Here is a 22228-nt window from a genome sequence, read left to right on the forward strand (position 1 = left end):
GTCAATATTTTCTACAGTTTGATAGTGTTCTGCTTCCAGACTGGATTCCACAATACAATTAACAATTAGCATCATTCCAGTGAGACAGTATCTTTAATATATCTCCTAAATAACTTCTGTTGCAAAGCTTTGAACCAAAATAACAAAACCTACTTGTGATTAGACAAAGATGAAAGAAAGAGAACAGCTGGCCAGAGCAAGCATTACTCACATGATCCATTGCTGAAAGGCTCAAGCTGGTAAGTCAAGGTAGAGATGGAGAAATGCTACCCTAAGAGTTATTTCCTTGCAGGATGGTTCCTTGAAGCTGTTCTCTTATACTGATTCATCTACTTATCCATATTCATAGCCAAAGCACTTTTTGACCATTTTTGGATGTATGTCTCACTTCATTTTAGGGTCCTTATGTTTTGACAAGCTAATCATCTATCTTCCCTTATGATTATTCACCTTCATGTCACCTCATTATCATAGCATGGACATGGAATTCTTGCCTATACTGTGGTTTGGCCCTCTTCCAGTTCACATTTCCCATTATTTTTCTGCCTCATCTCTCTCTCTCTGTCTCTCTGGATATATATATCTCCTTTACTCAGAGTCACAGTTGGAACACAAATCTTGTGAGCTTTCAGCATGAAGTTACTTGGTTATTTACCCTGTGATTCTGTGATCACCAGGTACCCATGTGTATAAAGATACACCATACGGTACTTCTCTTTACAGTCAATGTTATATGTTTATTCTAAAGTGCTTTTTATATTAAGAATTTTATTCTTACTTCCATTTACTGCAAGTCTTTTTTAAAGTCATGGTAGCCAACACTAGAAATATGCACATGGAAGTTTAAAACCGTGGGGTTTATTTTTGTTAAATAAAAAAAAAGAAGAGATGCATGAACAACTTTGAGCAAGTAGATGGCTTGACATAATTTGAAAGCAAAGAAGGAATCTTAAGTCCATTAAATTCTCTTCCATAGCTGATCGTAAAACTTACACTGATGCATTTTCCACTTCAAGCTGAAATTGCAACCACTGATTTCCAGCAATCCAACATACCACAGGCTTTTAAAACCTGAACGTTTGTGAATTCTAAGAAATTCTAACTGACATAACTCTTTGTATTCCCTTTAGATGTAGAGATTTTAACAGATGAAGGAAGAAAAAGAAAAGGAAAAGGAGGGCTCCTCTGACTAAAACTGTACTTTGAGACCCTAATCACTTACCTCGTTTTTCTCATGCATGGGAATCATGCCATTTCTCTCATGTACTGATGGCTCAGAATCATCGTTGTCATTCACAATACCCTCCTTTACCATTGTTGCAAACCTAAACAAAACAATAAAGGTAGAAAAGTTAGAGAGAAGCAAATAATATTATTTTCCTAATGCAAGACTTTTCTGGGATATTGTTTTCTTCCCCATAGATCAGGTAAAAAAACTCTCACAACCCAGTTTGGAAGTAAATTGGTTTTGCCTACCTGTGTGCTCTGTACAAAAGACAGAAACTAACAGAAGAACAGTATAAAACTTACAAAATCAATCACAAAAAAAAGAAACCAAACCAAAACAAACCCCCCCAAGTTTTAGAATCACGGGGACCTGTGCTAACCTGTTGTTATTGCCTCCTTAAAAGTACAGCTGTAATACGTGTGTGTGTATGTGCCTCCTTATCAGCACAAGATAAAGGTTATTTGCTGTCAACACCACTTACCAAGACCATTACTTCTGAAGGCATCACAGGGCCTGTGTGCATGGCCGTGCAAGCAACCATTTCATAAAGCTAAGAACAGCTATAGTTTCTGAAGCACACACACGAGGGGACGCTTTTTCCCTAACATAAGCCTGACGAGATCCAGACTGATTTTCAGGGCAATTTTCAAGAATGTGGTTCTGATAGACATCACTATTCACAAGCACATCGACTGAACATCTAAGACACAGAAGATGCCTGCTTGAATAAAGATCAGGACTATGCACAACTTGCACTCTATATTCAGGTGAGGCTGATAAAACTTGGCTCTTTTTTACTGCTTATATCCCATGGAGATACTTCTCAGAGTAGGAAAAATAAGTTCCAAGTCACTTGTGAGTAATTGTCATTGTATTTACTCAGTCTAACTGGTCCACTTCTTGTCCCAGAGATGCTAACAAGAGATATGGCAGTGGACTGTTCTGTACATCAGAATTGCTTTTGTGCAAATATTTACTGTAGTTTCTCAAGCCTGAGCCAGCAAGAGTTGCACGCACATATCTGAAGACAAGGCTTGCTAATGTTTTGTTACAGCAAGGGTGGCCGTATGCTCTCCACCAACTACACTTCAGTGCTAACAGCAGTTTCTTGAAGTCTTTTACATTGCTGTGGCCATATAAAACACCACTCAAGCTAAGCCAGAACTTTTGAGCCAAGAAATTCCTTGCTAAATTGCTGGAAGCAAGTCAGAGAGCTGATTCTCACAATTATCAAGCCTTCAGTTTCCAATGATATATTTGATATTTGGGAACAACTGATGCCATGAACAAAGACAGAGACTATTGTAACACCTGGGTGGTTTTGTTTGATGTGTTCTGATACCAAACTGGCTTGTGATGTGGCCAAGGCATAGAGGAAGAATACAGAGCCATAGGCAAACACTTCCAATGTGTTCTAAGGTAATAGTTTTGCTTTTTTCCTTTTTAAACGAAAAGTGTTAATTTACTTAAATTCCAGTACTTTTCTGTATCTTTAATTACTAGTTGTGGAACCAAATAGTTGTGGTCTCAAAGTTTTTGTAATGAAAGAAGGGGCACTTATGGTTTTTTTCTCACAGGATTGTTCATCCTTTGATTGGGGCTGGGAATCCACAAATGTCAGTCTACTAACTGGGACAGAAAGTATCAGCAACCTACCAGTGCCTCCCTCTTTCCCTTCGCCAACTGCTTCCCTGGGGTGTATGTACTTGACTTTGTAATTCTGAAAGGGGTGCGTGCCGGTAAGGGACAGAAAGATATTGCTCTCTGTCCAGCTTTGCATGGGCAGCAGCCCAGTTCTTGAGGTCGGGTAGCTGTTGACATGAAGCACGTTAATACTTCTGGGAAGCCCAAGTCCACCTCACAACAGCTTCAGCTCCTGACTGCATTGTTCACAGTAGCATATAGGAAAGAAACAGGTTGACTAAGGAAGGAGCGTGGAATGTTCTGCTTAGCAGAAACAGTTTCAAGGCGTGAAGGAGCCTGACAGTAGATGTGCTGTCATTAGCTGTTTTGTGACAGGTCTTCATGCTGTCATGTTCTTGATACTGCTACTTTCAAGCAACAGCCAGTAGTATTAAAGAGACCAAAGCCAGTAGTTAGTTTACTCATAGGAGGGTGGGGTTTTGGGGGGTTCATGGTCTTCATTGGGTTGTTTTGTTTTGGGGTTTTGTTTGTTTGTTTTTGGTGGGTTTGTCTTGTTTTAAATTTCACCCCCTCTACAAACAAAATCAGCAATTGAGAAATCACAGAGCAGAATTTATACCACGGGGTTAAGGCCTGTACCATGGAAACCAGCCAGTAACAGACTTATTTCAGTACCTCCCCACAAAATACACTTCCCTATTTTGAAAGAAGAGAGGAATGGTTTTGAAGAAAGGATTTTTTTTACAGGTTTTTGTTAGATCTTCTCATTTTACTGTGTATTTTAGTTGGCAGGGAGAAGGAAAGAGAGGGAGAGCTGAACGGAAGAGATGACTGACAGGGGCAGCGCGTGCATGCCTGTAGCATTAGCTCTATTGCCCTGGCGACTGTCAACATTCTGCTTTGCCCTTACACGGTACAGAAAGGAACACAAATAAAATACCACAGCCACCACCAGAGAAACTAACGCTCAGAATAAGTAAATAATTTTTGAAAAGACAGCCCAAACCGCGCACCATCACCTACAAAAAGGCGTAAGCAAACCCTGACGCAACCTCCTTCCCCGCCTCCCCCGGCAGCTTTCTGCCGGCCGAGCCAGCCGCCAGCCCCCCGTGTTACCTCTCCCGCCGCAGGGATGGAGATGCAAGGAGGCAGAGCGGCGGAAGGCTCACCCGGGGAACGGCAGGGATGGGAGAGAAGGAGCGGCGCCCCGGGCAGCCTCCCTCGCAGGGCTGGTCCCTCGGCACGGAGATGCAGGGGTGATAACCCGCTCCCTGCGAAGAGCAGCAGCCCTGTGCCAGCTCTGGCTCCTCCTCCCGGCTGTTGCTGCTAGTGCCACGGTCCCTCCTCCAAAGCCACAGCTTCGCTAGACCAGCGGCAGAAACCTCAGTCTGGAGCCTGGGAAGACCGAAGGGGCTCCTCGGGTGCCTTCCCAGCTCTTGGTGCTGCGAACAGGTGATGCCCGGCGGTGAGGGATGGCTGGGTCTGAGCTGTCAAACAGGCGTCAGGTTGGTTTGAGCAATGGACCAGCCCTGAGCCCACAGCATCCAGGAGGACAAGAGATGAGAAGGAAGTAGACGTTTCTACTTCTTAAGGAAGAAATCAAGTGTGTCCACCTCAAGGAAATGAGACAGACCTTCTCTCGCAACCTCATTCTGCCAGCTACAGTGGGTGCATGTGAAAGCAGATTCAAATGCCACAGATTGCAACTTTGCTTCTAGTAGCATCACACAGAATCAAGCTGACTACAAATATGAGGGGAAAAAAGCACTGGTTTTTGATCAGATTAAATTTGCCAGAAGGACTGTGCATCACAGAAGCCTCTTCCCCCCTCCCCCACAAGAGAAAAGTTTGACCTAGAATCTGAAAAGTCAAAACACTCCCCTTTGTATTATCACTGGAGTGAAAGGAAAAGAAACAGAACTACCCCGCTGCATAAAAATAGACCAGGGAATTAAGAGGTCACATGAGCATTAAGAAGCATTCTCCTTTAATAATTCCAGCAAGTCTACTTCTGCTGGAAAAGCCCTAGACGTTACAACGTGTTTCAGCATTGTAGCCGTTAACACAACCATGAATAGCATTGCCAATGAAGCAAGAGACAGGAATCTCTGCTGGGTTTTTTTGTTGTTTTGGTTTGGGTTTTTTTATCCACCAGCTTCTTGGACTACCACTGAAAAATCCATATCTCTGTATTGCACTTTAAAAAGCAGACGGTACCTCCTTTTCTTGCAGGAGTGCTTTGACAAAAAAACCCATTTGACTAGTATCTGTATGTTAGATCACCAGTGAGCTTAGAAATGCTAAGTAATAAAGTTCAGTATGCAATACGTATAATGAATTTTCTCTCAGATTCTTAATTATGTTTTCAGAATACACAGTGTGAGTTTCCCGTGTCACTGCAGTGGGGAATTCTCTTTCTAAGGTAAGCCTTCTACAGCTACTGCAGAGGAAGGACTTTGGCCTTCATATTAAACTTTGAGAGCATTGAAACAGTACCCTGCCAGCCTGAACTTCTGACATTTGAATTTACGTCAGTGAACATTGGTGGAGCCGTTTTGGATAACTTTGGATTTCTGCCTCAACTTGATCCTGCTTGGCTGCCAGGGTCACTTTATTGAAATACTAGATACTCAAAACCCCATAAACAAACTACACAAGATCAGAATGCTGCGACCACAATTAAAGGTAAAAAGTTAAACCCATAGTGAGGCTGAGAAACACTTCCTCATTCTAAAGTTATAAATAAGTGTAACTTTTACAAATAAGAAGCCTGATTTTAACTACACATGTTCCATTATCTTTGAGATCAAATAATTTCTATTAATGATTCAGCTAATATTGAAAAGCTCAAGCAGTAATTTTAAAAACATGCAGGTGTTACAGAAACATGGACAAAATATTGTACATTTTTTCCTGTGCTTTCTGATTACTGACCAAACATATTTAGTAGCATTTATTCTTTGATTCCTCCCCCTGCATATATATGCATTTAATATATATGAAGTTACATACAGCTTCATTCACAAACTAGGTAAGTGGAGCTCCATGCAATTTTTTAAGGTAACCATATTTATAAGCAGTCAGCCCGTGTCATTCATGTCAAATTTAACAGTATGTTAGCAAAACAAATAGTCTAAATTCATTGCCTTAAATCTCTGGGTTAGGATGTATGTTTTCTTCCAGAGTATGAGACTTCACGATAATGGGCTTCTGATTCATAAAACACAGCTACCATGTGCTATCACTATAAAAAGAGCCACACAAACTCTTGTAGAAACTGTCCCTTTCAGAGAAATGTAACCTTTTGTTTTAGCATGAACTGTATTGGTATTTGAGAATCAAGCAATAGAATACTAAAGCCTATCACCTAGCATACAGATTTGACAATATTTGTCTGGTATTAGTACATCCTCTTGGAGAAGAATATATTTGCTCTATCTAGAGTGGTAAAATCGCTCCTTTTGCTTGTGTGCCAGAAGTCAAGTGTATTAATGAAGATCCGCCTGCGTATTTAAGAATACTTCTTGCACAAATACTGCCATCCATGCCTACCAGAGTGATGTCCTTGCATAATACTTTTTGTATGTGGAAGGGGAAAAAAATATAGTAATGATAATTCCAAGACCATTTTAGGAGTGATCTATACAATTAATGAAACAGTTCTGGCCTCCTTCTCCCCTCTTTTGTACTGAAGTACTAATTTTCTAACTGGTTGTAAAAGGGCATGTGATTCTCTATACTTTCTACAAGCTGTAAGCTTTAGTCTAAATGACCACTAGAGCAGGTTCCTCTCCATCATTTCTTCTTCATGAAGGCAGTGTTTATTATCATTATATGCTTAAACAAAACTCCCAAACTCCACAAAGTGGCCAGTCCTGCTGCTTTTAATGGTAATCTGTTGCCCTGCCTTTCGTGCTATGATTATTGCTTTCCCCAGATTCTAACAGCCTAACTTGCCCAGGATCTGGAAACTGAACACTGCAGTTGCACAAGCCAGCTGCGCACGTACACTGACTCTTTGCTATATGCACAGGAAGTTTCATGTGCCCATACACCATGTATCTTCAGTGTGCTTGACTGTTTTGCACAAACCATTTTGGGTCTGCAAGTGTTGTTAGGCTTGGGAAGTATTTTTTCAACAATTCAGATTATTTTAGAACTGCAGAGCTGTAGAAAAACATTCTGCTAATGACAGTACAGAACGTTCAAATCTTCAAATTTGCTATTATTTCTGCTTTCTTCTTTTTAAACCACACTTAGTTCAGGATCCGTTTGGCTGATTGAATAGTAGTTGCAACATTTTCTCTAGTCGGTCAATGCTAGTACGAAACCTAATCTTCAGCTTCCAAATACTTTGTAGGATGAGAATAAAAGGTAGTATTTAATTCCTTTCACTCAGGTTTGCTTAAAACACAACTCAGATTTTGTACCTTAAACAATGTTCTTGGAAATCTTAAATGTTAAATTGCTATTTTCTCATGTTTTTTTGAGTTATCACAAAAGGAAGCCACATGAAGTATGTTTTACTCCAGCATTTCACTATTTAGGGGAAAGTGAATCAGTAAGATCAACCTATAAAGAGATCATAGAGCAGCAGAAATGCACCAAGTTTGTTTTGAAAGACATCGTGTGAGCAGTCTAAATCTTTGCAACCTATCTTAACCACGAAATATAAGCCTCACTTTTTGCCTTTCATAGTATGAGTTTCCATTTGCAGGTAGGGTCAATCACAAGCTCCATCCTCCATCGATGATTAGTTCATTACCAGTCACATAGGCAGACTGAAATTACATAAGAAGTAACAATAATTTAATTTTTTATGGCTATTAAGTACAAGGAAACACTTTCTTTAAATTAACAAAAAACCTGCTTTCTTTTTATACAAACACTTTTGTTTTACAGAAACATCTGAATAAGTAGAATATAAACAAACTTAGAAATCGAAGCCATTCAGCTAACTCAGGGGAGCGTAGCAAAAGTATTATTAGAGGAATTAAGATGAGAATGCGTCCCAAGTGTACAAATTCACATAAGCTAGACTTCAGATATTTCACCTGCAGGAATAATACCTCACACTATGATGTTATTCCCTTTGTTCAGCTGAGCAGAATCTGACCAGGTCACCTAATAATGTTAAGGGGACCTAACTGAAAATTTAGATGGTGCAGAAAAGTGAGATAAGCACAGAGAAGACTGTCAACAGTTCAGTATGCCAGTGCTGAAACATACTGGAATGTATTGGAAAACTGGAATCCTGTCTACACATGGCTGAAAACCCTATGACCAGACGGAAAACAAAACCAAAAAACCCCAGGAGCTTTACAGAAACACCAAAACTAAGAGGAAAATGAAAAACAGATTACTGGCAGATAGCAACATTGCGACTGAATCGATTCCATTCTGTCATGCTCAGTAGGACTGCTGGACAAGTCCAGAGGAATCCAGTCCAATTTTAGATTCATAGTAAATTTATGGCATTTGAAATAACCTTGATGTGTGCTCATTAGCGTTGGTGGTACTTGCAGTGGTCATTAAGAGTATGGTCTACAGCAGCCTCAGTGGGTCTGTTGTTTCCCTTGTGCAAAAGGGTAGATTTGCTCTGAACATTAGCCCTTTTAGCTAAAACCTCCAGCAGTTCTACACAAATACTTGCTCTCAGATAATGAAGGTAGGTGATGACTTCTAATTTTACCTCCTTAAAACATAATATAGCTGTGGTGCTAACTTGGAAAAGCAGACAAACCCATTTCTACTCCAATTCAGGATGAACTGGGGTCAGTCGATTTGCTCAGATGACATGAAACGACCAGGCTATAGTACCAAATACACAATGACTTAACAATCACCGTCAACATTCAGAATAATTTTTGTATTGTAGGTTGAACTCAGTAAAAGATTGTCATCTTTTTATTTTTTTAATAATCCAGACCAACAGACAATATAAATCCTCCTAAAACAAATTCTCTCTATTATGATGCAGCAAAGTAGCATGGGATTCTGTGACAGGAAATGTTATCATTCCATACTTACTTCATCAGAGGCCAAGTACACAAAGAGATGGGCCACTTCTTCAGCAGTGGCCATCCTACCAGTCTTCTGCCTGGCTAGAAAGTCTTTCAAAGCCTAGATAAGGGCATTTGGTATATGTAAAAACAAAAATAAAACAATCCTTTTAATCTGATTAGTCTGACATGCACAAAGTAATACTGAAAACAGGCCAAAGTCACAATTTCCTTAATAAAGCCAACAAGTCCTCCTTCCTTTGGTGGCGGGTATTCCCAGGCCCTTCAAACGAGGGCTCACAGTTATCTGGTCAGTATGGTTAAGGATCCCAGATAATTTTGAAATACATAGGCCAGGATGCCTTTTCTGTCATGGTTTTCCACTAGTCTGTGGCTGCCACATGCCACAGTAGAAAACATCATCTACTTTTGCACTAGATACAGTAACCAGTAATAGTAAGTACTTCCACAGATGACAGGCCCTCTGTATTCACTAAGCAATAGTATCCTTCTGAAGCATTTTAAGACTTCTGTCTTGAGTTGAAATGGACCAAAGTATCAAAGGAGACACTACTGTTATGTTATCATTGGTACTCGGAAATAGGGGACATTCCTGAATCTGGGCAGAAATGTTTTTGTTTGGTTGGTTTTTGGTTTTTTTTTTTAAGGGGGTTAAATATACATATGCACATGATCCAACTAGTAATTTGCTTTCTCACCTGTTCTGGGTTAGGCCGAGCTTGGATTCTTTCCTGTAAAGATGGTGTGTCAACAGTTCCTAAGCAGAATTTTAAATTCAGTGTTAAAAATCAACTTTATCAACAATCATGACAAAAACCTGGAGTTCATTGGTTCTATTCATATGTCTTACCACTTACACGTAACTGCAATATGGTTCAGAGTGTACTGTTTGGGCTGGGATAGAGTTAATTTTCTTCACAACCGCTAGTATGGGGCATAGTTTGGATTTGTGCTGAAAACAGTGCTGATAACACAGGGATGTTTTAGTTACTGCTGAGCAGGGCTTACACAGAGTCAAGGCCCTTTCTGCCCCTCACCCCACCCCACCAGCGAGCAGGCTGGGGGTGCACAAGGAGCTGGGAGGGGACAGAGCTGGGGCAGCTGACCCCAACTAACCCAAGAGATGTCCCTGACCATACAGCATCATGCTCAGTACATAAAGGTGGGGGAAGAAGAAGGAAGGGAGGGACATTTGGAGTGATGGCATTTGTCTTCCCAAGTCATCATTAGACGTGATGGAGTCTTGCTTTCCTGGAGATGGCTGCCTGCTAGTGGGAATTGGTGAATGAATTCCCTAGTTTGCTTTGCTTGTGCGTACACAGCTTTTGCTTTACCTATTAAACTGATTTTATCTCAACCCACACGTTTTCTCACTTTTACCCTTTCGCTTCTCGCCCCCATCCCACTGTGAGGGGAAGCAAGCGACAAGCTGTGTGGGGCTTAGCTGCCAGCTGGGGGTTAAACCAGGGCAAGGAGAAAGACTGCAAACTATCAACATAACATAGGACTCTAAATTTCAACAAAAGGCAAGACTTGAGAATCAGATTCAATACTCTTCAGATGGTTAAACAATGGCTAGCCTGTTACCTAGCCCCTATCTGCTTCTAACTACCAGACTGCATCTTTGAAAATAAACATCCAAATACTGTGCAATGCATATATAACATGCATGTGCTGGGTTAACAGACTAAATACACAGCTTTTACTATAAAAGTAACAGCTTTTCTATTTTAAATCTCAGTAGTGTTTCAAGCACATCGTGTTCTTTTTGATTGCTGATAACTTCAGTTGCCACTTGCAAGTCTATTCTTTGTTAATAATATCAAACTAAATCAGGCCTTCTAGCACCTGCTCCTAGCTTACAAAATAAGGTAAGAAAACTTACCAGGACATATGCAGTTGCATCGGATGCCTTGTTCAATGAAATCAGCAGCCACAGACTTTGTTAGACCAATAACTGCTGCCTTTGAAGTACTATATACACATCTGTTCACAACTCCTAACAGCAGGTCAGTGTGAAGGCAGCGTAGAAACATATTAAAAAAAAAAAAAGACCCAGGTTTGTTCAGTATGCTTCTGCTTCTGGACTCCAGCATTCCCCACCGCATCTGTAGTCTCTCCATAAGGGCAGGCTAACTAGAATGCTGACTGCCAGAATTCTGCTCAGGCATACACCAGAGCAAAGCGCACATTCTTACAGTCGTGTAAGTTTGGGGAGTAGACTAGAAAAGGTAATGATTTAGGAACAGCAGAGCCCTATCTGTTAGTCACCATCAGGTTTCCTTGGGAAGCATAGCTATAGCTCTTACTTAACTGTCATTTCTTGTTTCTCTGAAGAACATACATAGTAAGATACCACTGGAAGTAACTCCTTTATAGTCAATACAAACTGGTAAACGGATGCTACAAAACATTCAGGACAGATTCAAAAGCTCAAAGGCAAGGATCTTAGTGTTTCTGTAGTTTCCCATCTGTGTCCTTGCATGTATGTATGAGTTGACGAGTTCACCTTTTTTAAATTCCATCTCTCCACAGGACTGGCACTGGTCTCTAAATTCAAAGTTGTGCAATATTTATTTTGCATTCCTATAATTTTAAAAGACTTATATAAGGAACACTCTAGCAAGCTACAGACCTTTAATGCTGGATGCCACGGAAGACATATTTATAATATTTCCAGATTTCTGTTTAAGCATCTGCAAAAGAATACTTATGTCATTCAAATGCAAATGGTTTTGTCATCTGCAGGTCCAGCAAATAGCCCATAACAACCCACAAAACAGCCATACATGCAGCTGATATGCAGGGTAACAAAGCTTAATTGGCATGAATAGGTGCTTATCTCTTTTTGATCTATTGATTGAAGTAGTAAAGCAGAATCTGAAATTCTCACTAGGTTCTCCTAAGTCATCTCATGGGTGAAAACTATGACAGGAAAGGATTTTCTTCCTAGATAGCCACCTCTGAATCACTGTCCTCTGGGCACCACAGTAAGTTACCCTACATCTGGCCATGCCACCTACCAATGCACTAATTCACTTCTCCATTGCTTTGAAGAAGACTACAACACAACTCTCTAGCATCTTCAGTTATAGCTAAAATTCTTTCTTATAACCTTTCTAGGCATCTCAAAACCCTAGATGCCTGAAGTTGTTACAAAGAACCTTTGAAAATTAAGATCAGCTAAGAAAGCAAACAAACAAAACCAACCAAACTAAAAGGACTGGAACAACACTGAAAAGAGTAGTCATCATCCAGTGATGGTCACAGCTTAAACTTTTGGCCTTTGCATTTACAGGAATATGAACGCCTTATTCAGTCCACAAATTTTTGTAGTCCCAAACCTAGTTACTACTTCAAATGCAAGTATCCCCAAGCTCCTAGACTGTGTAACTGGATTGTTGTTCTGATATAACCAGCATGTCAGCATCAGTGGCACTGGATTGTTTCACAAGATAGTTTCCAGATTTGCATAATATCCATGTTAATATATGTATTTTATAAATATTTTGTAGCAGTGGCATTGTGCAGCTGTGTACCATAGTATAATAGGGTAGCACTGTATTGCAATGGCTCCCTCACTGCTCTGCATTTGAAGGATTTTAGTTACAAACTACACAGAGCAAAACCCCTGAATTAATCTTCTCTGCCACATCCTTTAGACAGATCACGTACTTGAAGGATTACACAATGCAGAGACTGTTTTAGAGTAGGATCAATATAATCCAGGGGCCTCCCCTATACCAAGCGATTTACTTGCTTTTTATCTCAAACCCCATGCTGTCACAGTGGCAACAATTTAGATCTCTCACACCTTAAATAGAATGCAGCAGAGATGAAAAATCATGGGCAACCAAGCCTTACCTTAGGAAGGAATGTCTTGATCATTAGATACATGCTGCGAACATTGAGGTTCATAGTGAAGTTCCAGTCTTCCTCCTCGCACTCCAGAATGGTTCCATGATGAACAAACCTAGAATAAGTGCATGAAGTGGATGACTGACTGTGGTTTACATTTCTATGATTTTTTATGCATATTTTTCCATTGCTATTTCATAATAGCTAAATCTTCTAACCTTGAAAAGGAGGGACAAGAGCGCTTTTGAAGAAAGTAAGCCACCGTATTTTCTCCTGATGAGTATCAGGGACACAAGACAGATCTGATATGTGCAAAGAAATGTTTGGCAATAGGGAAATTAAAGATAGTGCACTGGCAGACCATCAGCTTCACTCACTGTTGTGCCAGGAGGGCCAAAGCCATCAGTACAGAGCAACCATAGAGTGGGGAAAACAAATTCCAAAGCATTCTGTCTTGGCCTGGGTGAACACAGCTACGCACAACAAGTTCAGTGTTAACAAAAACACATGAAAATCTGCATTAAAGATATAAAATGCATTAAAACAAAAGAAATAAAATGTATTTAAGTAAAATAAACTACTTCTAGAAGACAGGGAAAACTGGAAAAAGAAATAGGATCAAATAGAAGCTGGTTACCCTGCAACGTTACAGAGGACATCGATCTTTTCAATCTCCTTGGCCAGATTTTCTATCTGCTCCTTTTTGGTGACATCCAGAACCCGTATTTGAATGCCTAGAAAAACACAGCATTCACTTCAGTGTATTTGGCTAAGAGCAGCAGTTTCTTTTTCTGAAGTGCTGAGGACTGTAACCAAGATTCAAGACAGGGGCTTGCCAGGAACAGTCCCCTCTCAGAGGTTCACCACATGAAGACTCATGGAGTGAGAGCTACACTTAATGGTTAAATTAGTTAAATCAGGACAGCAATGGACAGCATGGCATGCTATTTAACATTTCAGAAGGGAACTAAAAAAAGATCAACTGGTTTGATTGTCATACAACATCACACAAGCAGATGAGCTAATGTAATCTACCATAAAAGTATTTTCAATAAATTTAAATTCCTCTCAAACTGAAAAATTACGGGGCCTGTACAATCATAACAGGCTTTCATGCCCACTATGATAGAGTAATGATTACTTGAAACTAGTTACATGTGTCACATATACTCACAATCACTTTACATCCCATCTATCCATGTGTAATTGAGGACACAATTAATCATATTTATACCATTTAATAAGGAAAAAGTGACTTTGCACTAAGGCACTAAGACTTGCTGCTGATCACCCTTTGCCACAGTCTGGTCATGGCGTATCCTGTATCGAGGATGAAGGGACATCTAGTGCAGAACACACTGATGCCCCGGAACAGTGTTTTACAATTCATTCATATGCAACTAGTGACACACAGTCTAGTAAGTGCCTACAACTACCTATTGAGAGACTGCAGAGAAGATGGAGCCAGACTTCTCAGAGGTCCACAGTGGATGACTGAAAGGCAACAGAAAGAAGCCAGAACATGGGAAAGTCTGACTAAATATAAGGTGTGATTAGGTTTTGCTGGTTTTTTTTTGCTTTGGGTTTTTTGTTTGTTTTAAGTATCATTATTATTTTAAAACCATGAGGGCAGTCACACTGGAACAGAGATCCACAGAGGTTGCTGAGGAAATTCCATCCTTGGAGACGTTCAGAACTTGACTCAACAACGGCCCTGAGCAGCCTGCTCTAACTGGAGCCACTTTGCACAGTAGGCAGGACTAAATGGCCTCCAGAGACCTAATCCAACATACATGATTTATGAAATACTGTAAAACATCTGAGTTATGTCTAAATTATGGGAGAATTTGATTTGAAATAGATAAAAACCTGTTTTTTCTGAAGCCAAACTGACAAGTCCATGAACAGGCTTTATATGCCTTAAACGATATAGACACTTTTGAAGAGATTTGTGTATAACAATGCAATTAGACTACAGGTGATTAACTTCAGCATGGGAACTACCTCTCCTGGATAAAATTCGAAAACCTTATGTGCCAAGCCTTGATGAATTATAGCTTAACTAATCATATATCAAAAGGATGGAAACCACTCTGAGTACAGGGAAAAATCACCTCTTTCCTCATGAGCACACTAGCAGAGGGGTAAAAAAACACAACACGCAGTTCAAAACATAACACTTTCTTAAACACCCTCAGAATGAACCTGGAAAGCCCTAAAGTTCCTAAAGGATTACAAAGGGATTGCTTGTGGTGAACTCCAGTCAGTAGAGACCGATGTTCACTCTAAAAGCTGTGCAAGAGAAAAGTGTTTTTGCATATTTGACTGTCACCCTATAGTAGCAATTAATTAAATCCACTTCCATCAAATTAAGTTGAAAGCATTTTCATTTGTGAAATATATCCAAGTCTTATTTTTTATTTCAAGATCAAAAAATACATTTTTAATATAATGTCTCACACTAGTGTCACTTGTGATTAAGAACAACAACTATGCAAAACCTGCTGCGATATGCGCAGGAAAGCAACTTTTAGGCCTGAGCTTTTGTACAAACAGAATAGGCTGATCTAGTGTTGGTGGAACTAGTTTCTGAAGACATGAATTCCCCTAGACAGCTATCTTTTTAATGCATTCCTTAGTAAGTTTGGACCATGGAAATGCAAGACACTAAATCTACTTTTTATATAGCTGGATGTTGGTTCTTGTGATCAGAGAAAAGCATTCCATGCCTTTTAGAGTGATATGTTTGACAATTAGCCTAATGATCGCAAAAGGTAATTGAAATGGGTGCCATTCTGGGAAGCAGAAATCAACCGCTTTTGTGACACATGAAACAGTTATTTCACATGTGTGGGACAATACTCTGCCTGATATGCTGATGTTGCAGTATTTTACATGCTATCTCTCTGCCATTCCACACCACGGAACGAAGCAATGCCAACATCTAAAGAATTAGTCTGGATATTTTCTATTTTTTCTGGCTTTTTGAAGTTTGCCCTATCCTCAAATTCTATTTCATCCAGTCTACAACAAAAGTTGCGAGAGCTGAACTGATGTCTACTTAGGTCACTTACCTGGATATTTCTCCAGTTCTTGCAGCTTAGACTCATTGATGTCTGTAGCAATAACTTCAGCTCCTTCTTTAGCAAAAGCCTGAAGAATACAAGAGAAGCAGTTTATATTTACATATTCTAGATCTTACCAGAAATGAAATTTGTTTTCTTCTCATCTCCTTTTGGCTTGAAATAAAAGTTGGCTGAAGGCAGCTGATCTCTTCACTTTTCATTCTGGGCATGTCAGGAAGTAATGGACATCAATTACCACACATCCTGGGGACAACTAAGTAATTATATATAAGATAGATTTACAGTCTTTTCTTTAAAGTACGGAATCCGTAAGTAAAGTATGAGAACAGCAACCACACTACGACAACTGGTATTGTTCCACTTTTTAGCTGCATGTGCACTTAGCAAGTGCGTTACAGGCACACACGGCTAGAACTGCCTGTACTGTTGGATTTAAATGAAGTTATGAGATTTGACAGGTAAAGGCATAAGTCATAAAACAGGAATTGTGGTTGTATTAGGTTTGCATGGCAAGGCGTGGGTAGCAGGGTGGGGGGGTGGGCTACAGGGGTGGCTTCTGTGAGAAGCTGCTAGAAGCTTCCTCTGTGTCCAGAGCCAGTGCCAGCTGGCTCTAAGATGGACCCACTGCTGTCTAAGGCCAAACCTCTCAGTAACAGTGGTAGTGCCTCTGGGATAATGTATTTAAGAAGAGGGGAAAAAAAAACGCAAAAAACCTGTGCAATGACAACTGCAGCCAGAGAGAAGAGTGAGAATACGTGAGAGAAACGACTCTGCAGACACCAAGGCTAGTGAAGAAGGAGGGGGAGGAAGTGCTCCAGGCACTGAGCAGAGATTCCCCTGCAGCCTGTGGTTAAGACAGTGGTGAGGCAGGCCATGCAGAGATTCCCCTGCAACCTCCATGGAGGTTAACAGTGGAGCAGATATCCATGGAGCAGGTATCCACCTGCAGCCTGAGGATGACCCCACATTGGCATGGGTGGATGCCTGAAGGATGTGTGACCCTGCAGAGAACCCGCACTGGTGCAGGCTCCTGGCAGGACCTGTGGACCCGTGGAGAGAGGACCCACACTGGAGCAGGTTTGCTGGCAGGAGTTGTGACCGTGCAGGGGACCCACACTGGAGCAGCCTGTTCCTGAAGGACTGAGCCCTGGGGAAGGGACCCACGGCCAGAGCAGCTCATGAAGAACTGCAACCTGTGGGAAGGACCCACATTGGAGAAGTTTGTGGAGGAAGGTCTCCCATGGGAAGGGCCTCATGGCTGGAGGCAGGGGAAGAGTGTGAGTTCTCCCCTTGAGAAGGAGTGGCAGAGACAGCATGTGGTGAACTGACCACAACCCTATTCCCTGTCCCCCTGTGCTGCTTGTCAGGGAGGAGATAGAGAAAAATGGCAAGTGAAGTTAAGTCCAGGAAGAAGGGAGGGGCAGGAGGAAGGTATTTTAAGAGTTGGTTTTATTTCTCATTATCCTACTCTGATTTGATTGGTAACAAACTAATTTCCCAAAGTCGAGTCTGTTTTGCCTGTGATAGCAATTGCTGAGTGATCTCCCTAATCTTAACCCATGAGCCTTTTGTTATATTTCTCTCCCCTGCCCAGCTGAAGAGGGGAGTGATAGAGCAGCTTTTGTGGGCACACGGTGTCCAGCCATGGTCAGCCCACCACAGTGGTAGGTATATAAATTTTATGAAAATCAGTTGCATCCAAGTCACTGCAATAGAGCAATATTTAAAAAGCACTTTTTTTTTTTGATACCTTGCCAGAGATGTTTATTCATTCTTGATGCACCCCTCAAATCAGTCAGATTACTGATAAATCAACAGCTATGCTAACAGAGTAACCTCTGTGTCAAAAGTATTCTGACGCCTCAGACTGCAGGTTCCACTCTTCAAAATAATTGTCTCACATGCAACTTATGAAGATAGCAACATTAAACATACCCAGCAAGCCATGAAAGGCTGGTATTTACAAAGTGAAGTCCTCAGGAGAATCACCTGCTCCTTTGAGTGTTTTAATGCAAGTGACAGGATCAGCAGTTTTCTACGTTCTTAACTGCACGCATGAGAAAATAACTAGTCTGGCAAAAATCCTACTTACAGGAGCTTTTCCTGGCTCACTGATTACATTACAGAGATACTGAGGTAAATCTACTAGTTTCTTTATCTCCTATAGAAGAAAGAAGTAGCAGGAGAACAGGTCAAAAAAAATAGTAAATTAACCAGAAAGTTCTGTTTCACAGTAATTAAATAAAATTTGTAAAGGATTTCTCAAAGTCACTTATTATGAACATTGTAGCTGTGCTGTTAGTATCACATAGACTTGGTTTCATCAGCTATTAGCGTAGATAAAACATCTTGACTTTACTGGAGGCGATCTTCACAGTATCCATCCTTATAACAGGAAATATTTCCTCTATCCTCATCTTCTCCCAGAACAAAGGGAAAGAGATACCGAATTAAAGGTACAGACAATATAACTATGTATTATTAGAAAAGCAGTGCAGCTGTTCTCAGATCTCGCCCTTACCCTTGCCTAACATGACCCCTGAGAGCTGAAGAGTTTCAGAAATTCAAACAGCACAAAGCATGCATGATACAGTATAGTCAGTAGTTCTGGCTTCATCTATGGTTTATTAATTCAAGAACTTGTTTGGTGCAAGTGTCATTGCACAAGCTAGTATTAGAGACCTAGCTTAGGTACAGGAGAACAAACATTTTCCAACTTACTATAGCAGCTGCTCGTCCAATCCCCTGTGCTGCTGCCGACAGCAGTATGATCTTCCCATCAAGCCGACCCATGCTGCTGACCTGTGCAGACAGAAAATACCACAGAACCTTTAACAAAAAGATGAGCCAACCACACTCCCTGGGAATCAGATGCAAATGCATTCCAAAATCTAGACATGATTCAGAGTACCTGCCATCAAATCATATCACAGATTGTCCTGTCTGGCTGCGGTGTGACCCTGACTCATCCAGGGTTCTGAGGGGGGGGGATTGCCTCAGACTCCCCCCCACACCCCCAAACATGGGCCTCACAAAGATCAAAAGGCATTTGAGCTCAAAAGCCAAGCTTTATTATAACAGAAACTAGACTTTATTTCTCCTTAAACAGAAAAAAATAAAGATGAAGCAGAATAAAAGTATAATAGTTTGTAATCTAGTGTTTCCATTGCCCGTTGTATTCTTAGAAAGCAGGTCTGTCTTCTATTCCTCTCAGACTATAAACTCATCAACTTCCTAGACAGCAATAAATTCCACACAATACCCTGGTGGTGATGTCTGCTCTGAATTGTCTTGGGAATCTTCCAGCAGAGCAGATTCCCAGCTAAGGCGGCAGGAGTGTGGGGGGAATGAAGCTCTGCCCTGTCTCGCCTCTCTCATGTTGCTTGCTCTCAGGGAACTACTGGGCACACCTGGGGCCAGTGGTAGGGAACCTCTAGGAGGTTCCACCTCAAAGGCAGCCAAAGGCAACTTGTAGCCCCCTTCTGCCCAAGCACACACTTTCAAACACTGCATTCTGTTTAAAGAAATACAGCATGTAAAGTTGCAGACAAACAAAAGCAAATGCCATCCTCTCACTCTTATGGATTCAAAAGTTTCCAGCAGGACTTTTGGTTATTTAGGGAATGAACTACTTCATAGCAGTTTCAAAGAACTGCCTACAGAGTAAGGTCACTGTGTTCCAGTCAGAGCATGATATCTGGTGTTTGTTAACTGGGATCCCAACAAGCAAAACTTTCTGCACTTTTATAAACCACAGAGCTATGTATATGTATATGTAGCTATGAGTGTAGAAAGGTGTCCCAAGAACCCGAAGTCTTTAAATATGCACATGAATTCAACCTACTGAGAACTTCACCAAGAAGATAAAGATGCCATAATCTCCCCTAGGTTAGCAGCCAAAGCTATGTGTAGAGATGCTCAAATCCATGCTCAGATTACCAGGTTGAATTTAGTGTCCTACATCTTAAAGCAGATTATAAATTTCTCCTATTTTAACCAGAAATTCTGTTTTCTTGGCAGCTTTTCCCAACAAAAGTTGCAGCAAAACGAGTATTTCCCTGAAGGTTACAGATTCAATAAATCAGACGACTTCTGAAGCAGTTTAACTGAAAAATTCTTTCCATTCTAATATGAAAAACATTATCTCTTTTGATTTAAAGTCAGACTGAATTACAGACCACATTTCAAGACATTGAATGGTTTCACTGTAGGTTTCCCTCCATAAAAGGGACACACATGCACGCGCACACACACAAAGAGAGAAACAAAGCACATAACAGCCTAAGCAAACAGTAACCGAGATGCACCTTTCTAATTAGGGGAAGTACAACACCTTAGAAATCACTTCTTAGGTTGGCTAGTAAATACGACACGTCTTCAGATGCCTCAGATGGTAGGCTATATGAGATTGGCCCTGTCTTAGCATAACCTTTTTGCATTGACAGGTGAAAAATACTGAGCAGAATGAGATTACACACACAACTATGTTGTGCTTTCTCTCTACTGTATCAAGCCTTCCCAAATACAACTCCTCAAACACAAAATTCTGGGAAGGGTTCTATTAATCGTAGCAAGTCCTGAGTATCTCAACAGTGAGCTCAAAGTGCTTGCTGAAGGCAGAGGAAGCTCTTTCTTATTTGTTGTTGTCACATACATCTTTTCAGTGGAAAAAAAAAAACAGTCAAAGTACTTCCCCAAATCACTGTAACACTTGGGAAGCAAAGTGCACTATAAATATATTTTTCAACCCAACTATTGCTTTTTATGATCATTTGCTACACCAATTCTATGAAGCACTTGAAAATAATTATTAATATAGTCACTCACCAAGAGATCTCAGGCAGCTTGTTATATTTACTGACCTTTGTACAGAAGGAAGTTCTATACTGTTTTTTTTTTTTTTGCTGTGCTTGTTGGGATTTGTAGTCTAACTGCTAAGTTTCACCATATGAACATAATTTCCCGTTGAAACATTGAGATACTGCCATCTAGTGAAACTCAAGGTTTTAAAAGTGATTTTCTCCTGCACAGGAAAGGACAAAAAAGGATCACCAGCATTAGCTGTCCATTTTCCCTAAGGAATCAGAATTCCCACCAAAAAAGGCCATAAACATGTTTTTCCCAAGCAACCCCTCTTTAGCGATGTAAGCTATCAAATTCCAAACTAGGACAATACTTGCACGATAAATTTTGTTCTTTGGGTTTTTTTTTTTTTTGTTAAACCGGTGATTTACCAATGTTTCTTTTTGCATGTAATGGATTAACTTTACATTAACTCTGCCTTAACAAATGTTATCAGACTGGAAAAATTCTAGGACAAACTAATTTAGTTGTAAGCTCACACCAGACCTAAACCTACCCCGATAGCATTCTTAAAGAATTTGGAATCCTGCCTGAACTTCAGTTGGGCACATTTTCCTCAGAAAAGCTATACACACATACACAAAGTTCACAAGTTTATCTTGTCTTTCTGCTGAACTATGATAGCTTTCTAAGGCTTTGTAAATCAGCTCCCCAGTAAACAAAATATTGATGACTAGGTTTTCTAAAAGCATTTATTCTTCTGTCCCTAATACCTTTTGCCTACTGAGTTCAGACACAGACCTATTGCAATAGGTTCTTGTTTCTCAGCTCAGCCACCAGAAAAGTCTCCAAATCTAGAAACATTCTAAGCAAGCAATAATTAACAAAACCCCCCTTGAAATTGTATATACGAGGTAGATCTATATATATACACCTAGTTTCCTCCTCCTGGAAGGAAAAATTCAGTTCAATGAATTTATTAGAACACGAAAATAGATGGAATTAAAAAATCTGGTAGCTAAAGGAAATATCTGTCAGTCATAGTGGGAAACTGGAAAAACCACAACCAGCCAACCCCAAAAGAAAGCAAAACAACCCACCCACACGACCACCAGCACTTTGCACTTATCACTGGCAGGAAAGAAGTTGCTCCTACTTACCTACGGCTGTAGTAGGAAAGGAGACTGCAGTGCTGAACTCACTAAGGGTATTTAGAACCTGTGTATTTTTGGCTGGCAGTATCTTTAAAAGCTGCCCAAAACACATTCCACAGAGATTTAGAGATAAATGCTTGCAGTTTCTTAGTAGCTACAGTAGTTGGCCGAGTTTTTCAGCTATTCGAGGTAAATAGAGAGCTGATTCTTTATTAAAGATTTCAAAGTACGTCCAAAGTAAATAATCCTTGCGTGACTTATCCAATTCCCGTAACTACTGAGTGCCCAGGAACATGTCTATGTAACCAACTTGCTGATCAGGTTGAGTAACCCGAAATGGAGTACCTAAGAGACCTAGCAACACTGAAAGCTTTATTCCTATAAAATAAGGATGATGCTTTTGATGGAGGTGTATTTCTTAAGTATGACTTT

At 40.5% G+C, this 22228-nt stretch overlaps 2 protein-coding genes and 1 long non-coding RNA gene across 5 annotated transcripts in view; 1 reads left to right on the forward strand and 2 right to left on the reverse strand.

Moving 5' to 3' along the window:
• Positions 1-7640, reverse strand: part of LOC104052928 (sodium/hydrogen exchanger 9B2) — a 26132-nt gene extending 18492 nt beyond the window's left edge. For both annotated transcript variants that reach the window (XM_064450032.1, XM_064450033.1), the window contains exons 1-2: positions 7555-7640; positions 1223-1325 (exon numbers count right to left, since the gene is read on the reverse strand). In XM_064450032.1, coding sequence (XP_064306102.1) covers positions 1223-1325; positions 7555-7583 — 132 coding nt within the window. In that variant the 5' untranslated portion in view covers positions 7584-7640. The remainder of the gene's footprint in view (positions 1-1222; positions 1326-7554) is intronic.
• On the forward strand, positions 1319-3790 carry LOC135313117 (uncharacterized). The gene is made up of 3 exons (XR_010372712.1): positions 1319-1995; positions 2806-2926; positions 3658-3790. It is a non-coding gene; the product is annotated as an uncharacterized LOC135313117 (long non-coding RNA).
• BDH2 (3-hydroxybutyrate dehydrogenase 2) lies at positions 5462-20737 on the reverse strand. Of its 2 annotated transcripts, none has more exons than XM_009504792.2 (10): positions 20667-20737; positions 18561-18641; positions 15828-15906; positions 13391-13487; positions 12760-12868; positions 11531-11591; positions 10781-10894; positions 9594-9652; positions 8903-8995; positions 5462-7653 (listed from the first exon to the last, which is right to left on the reverse strand). In XM_009504792.2, exons 2-10 carry the CDS (start codon positions 18630-18632, stop codon positions 7600-7602), a joined length of 738 nt encoding a protein of 245 aa, XP_009503087.1. In that variant the 5' UTR covers positions 18633-18641; positions 20667-20737; the 3' UTR covers positions 5462-7599. The 2 variants fall into 2 exon arrangements, with proteins under 2 accessions (XP_009503087.1, XP_064306107.1); XM_064450037.1 differs by lacking the exon at positions 20667-20737 and adding an exon at positions 18751-18784.
• Positions 20738-22228: the final 1491 nt, after the last annotated feature.

Source organism: Phalacrocorax carbo, chromosome 4 (genome assembly GCF_963921805.1).
Source record: "Phalacrocorax carbo chromosome 4, bPhaCar2.1, whole genome shotgun sequence".
Taxonomy (NCBI): Eukaryota; Metazoa; Chordata; class Aves; order Suliformes; family Phalacrocoracidae; genus Phalacrocorax; species Phalacrocorax carbo.

Bases quoted from the DNA above. Each gene is read 5' to 3' on its own strand.
- BDH2 (XM_009504792.2), bottom strand. From the start codon at position 18,632: ATGGGTCGGCTTGATGGGAAGATCATACTGCTGTCGGCAGCAGCACAG. The intron at 12,869-13,390 runs GTAACCAGCTTC...CACTTATTCTAG, and splicing joins GTCCTCTGTAACGTTGCAGG to GTTTGTTCATCATGGAACCA. The intron at 8,996-9,593 runs GTGAGAAAGCAA...GCCCTTATCTAG, and splicing joins CTCGGCCTAACCCAGAACAG to GCTTTGAAAGACTTTCTAGC.